Below are 2280 nucleotides of genomic sequence, written 5' to 3'. Positions count from 1 at the left end.
TTCGGATCGTCTGCACATCCACCATCAAACCATCGGCTGGTGAGTTATCCCAGCCCCTCTTCTTCTTCTTCCTGCTAGCCCTCTGCGTTCCTTCTTCCTTCCTGCTGTGGCTGTATTTTTTTCCTAGCTGATGATTGTTATAGTTTATAATTAACTATTATGAAGTTAAATACCTATTTTATCTGATAAAATGATAAACTTTGGTATAGAATTCTTTTTTTTAAACATATAGTATCAGTTAACAATTCGGAAAACATGAATGCAACAGCGGAGAATAATATGGAGAGAAGAATATTAATCTGCATGCCTGAATATCTACCGTGTGTTCTTACGTTACCATACTTTTCAAATGGAGCCTAATATAACAGACAAGAGAGATGGAAGAGGAGAGCCAGGAGCAACCGACGGAGACAAGAGGCCGTCGCAGGCGTTCGGAGTACTCGGATCACTTCGAGCAAAAGGCACAGTGCAAGTACTGCAAGGCGCTGATGTGCACCGATCCAGCCTGGGACGGTACCTCGCGTCTCAAGAAGCACTACGAGGAGACCTGCCTCGCCAGGCACCCTCGCAGATCCACTCGTGCTAGACACCACCACTCGCCTGCTGCATCCAAGCAACAGGCAGATCACGGCTTGCAGAACGCATCGACGATCTCCAAACCCAGCTCCAATGATTCCGGCCAGCAATCGGCTGAAGATCAGCTTGTCAGGATGATCGCGCTGCATGGATTCCCTCCCTCGGTGATGGAAGATGTGCGACTCACTGTTCGACCGAGAAAAGAGCAGCCTCAAGGACGCGCTCGGGCGTACGCCTGGGCTGGTAAGTTTGTCACATGGCGAAGCTAAAACTGCCATGGTGAAAGTCGTGTTCTTGGCAGCCCATTTCATCGACGATGAATATATGGAATCACTATAGGAAAGTGATACTGGTGTTTAAGGATGCATCAGGTGATGATGAGCCTCCCTATGATCACATAGTGGACGTCAAAGATTACTCTAACGTCTTCAGAGGCCGGGATGAGGTGCTGGGAACTATTTCTTCATGGGGTCTTTCGTCTAAGGTTTCTACAGCTGTATGTTTCGATCGTTATGTTTCCCGTTTGAGACAGTACAAGACATAATCTTAAGCATCTCTCTGAAACCCAACAAAAGTTGCTCAAGGACTATGATATCCAGCCTACATTATTGGGTGCTCAATGACATTGCTCAGACGCTAACAGGTGACTTTACCAACTCTCATGATAGGAATCCATATGGAGAACACTGCCTTCTCGCCTTTGTGAAGTTATGTTTGACTAGGAAAAAACGCAAGGATATTTCTTCTCGTCTGCGGCTGAATCACTCGTGGACATACAACAGCTGGTGGTATGCGTTTTATTATGCGCTGCAAATTCTTCATGAGGAGTGCTCTTCTGGAGCTGCAGAAATCGCTGGCTTAGTAGGAGAAGACACATTCGATGAAACAGATACTACCGAGCTATTTCGCACAACATTAGGCGTAGTATACAATGCTATTGAAACAGTTTCTGCCTCTACTTGTCCAACCTCAAATCTGTCCCTTATAGAGACTGTGAAGCTGAAAAGAAAGATAGATTCAGGATATAACATTGCATCTCGAAAGAAGGATGATAAAGATACAGATGACGAACGAATTGATGATACAGATTCTGATGAAGACCTAACTCATGAAAGCGATGGTGAAGATATCGACGATCACGAGGAATATGATGCTCAACCTGCTTTTCAAAGAACAAAAAAACATCTAGACCTGTATTTTCAGATGCGTTATTTGTCGCATAGCATACCACTTATTCTAGACCCAAGATTCAAGCTTGTTAAAGTTAAACGCCTTCTCAAGAAAGCTTCCCTACCTCCAGATTGCATCTCTGAGGTTCAATCAACAGTTCGTCAGCTCTTTCTGGACTACAGCAATCAGTCCGATGCAAGGGAGCACACCAATCACGGCAATGAAAATGAAATGGTCATCATTCCATCCCAGCAAAGGCCTGAGAGCACATTACAAACTGTTGATCAATCAACGATCGAAGAGGATCATGGGAGTTCACAGGAAAGCGGAACAGAACTCGACGCTTACCTCCAAGAAAAGACCGTCCCTTTCGAGGAAGAGAATTTCGACATTCTCAAGTGGTGGAAGGAGAACTGTCACAGGTACCCGACAGTGGCAAGAATGGCGAGGGATTTCCTGGCCATGCCGGCGTCGGCAAGGACAACCCCTCAGATGATGACCGAGATCACAAACCATCTTGGCCGTTATGCGTGA

General features: G+C 45.6%; 1 protein-coding gene across 1 annotated transcript; it reads left to right on the top strand.

The window, feature by feature from the left end:
• The first annotated feature begins 377 nt into the window (after positions 1 to 377).
• LOC121053469 lies at positions 378 to 2280 on the top strand. Its single transcript, XM_040520407.1, has 3 exons — positions 378 to 819; positions 948 to 1072; positions 1210 to 2280. Exons 1-3 carry the CDS (start codon positions 378 to 380, stop codon positions 2278 to 2280), a joined length of 1638 nt encoding a protein of 545 aa, XP_040376341.1.

The sequence above is a fragment of the Oryza brachyantha genome, chromosome 2 (assembly GCF_000231095.2).
Source record: "Oryza brachyantha chromosome 2, ObraRS2, whole genome shotgun sequence".
In the NCBI taxonomy this organism is placed as follows: domain Eukaryota; kingdom Viridiplantae; phylum Streptophyta; class Magnoliopsida; order Poales; family Poaceae; genus Oryza; species Oryza brachyantha.
Note: the sequence above shows the minus strand (reverse complement) of the source record. Positions and strands in the feature narration are given on the sequence as shown.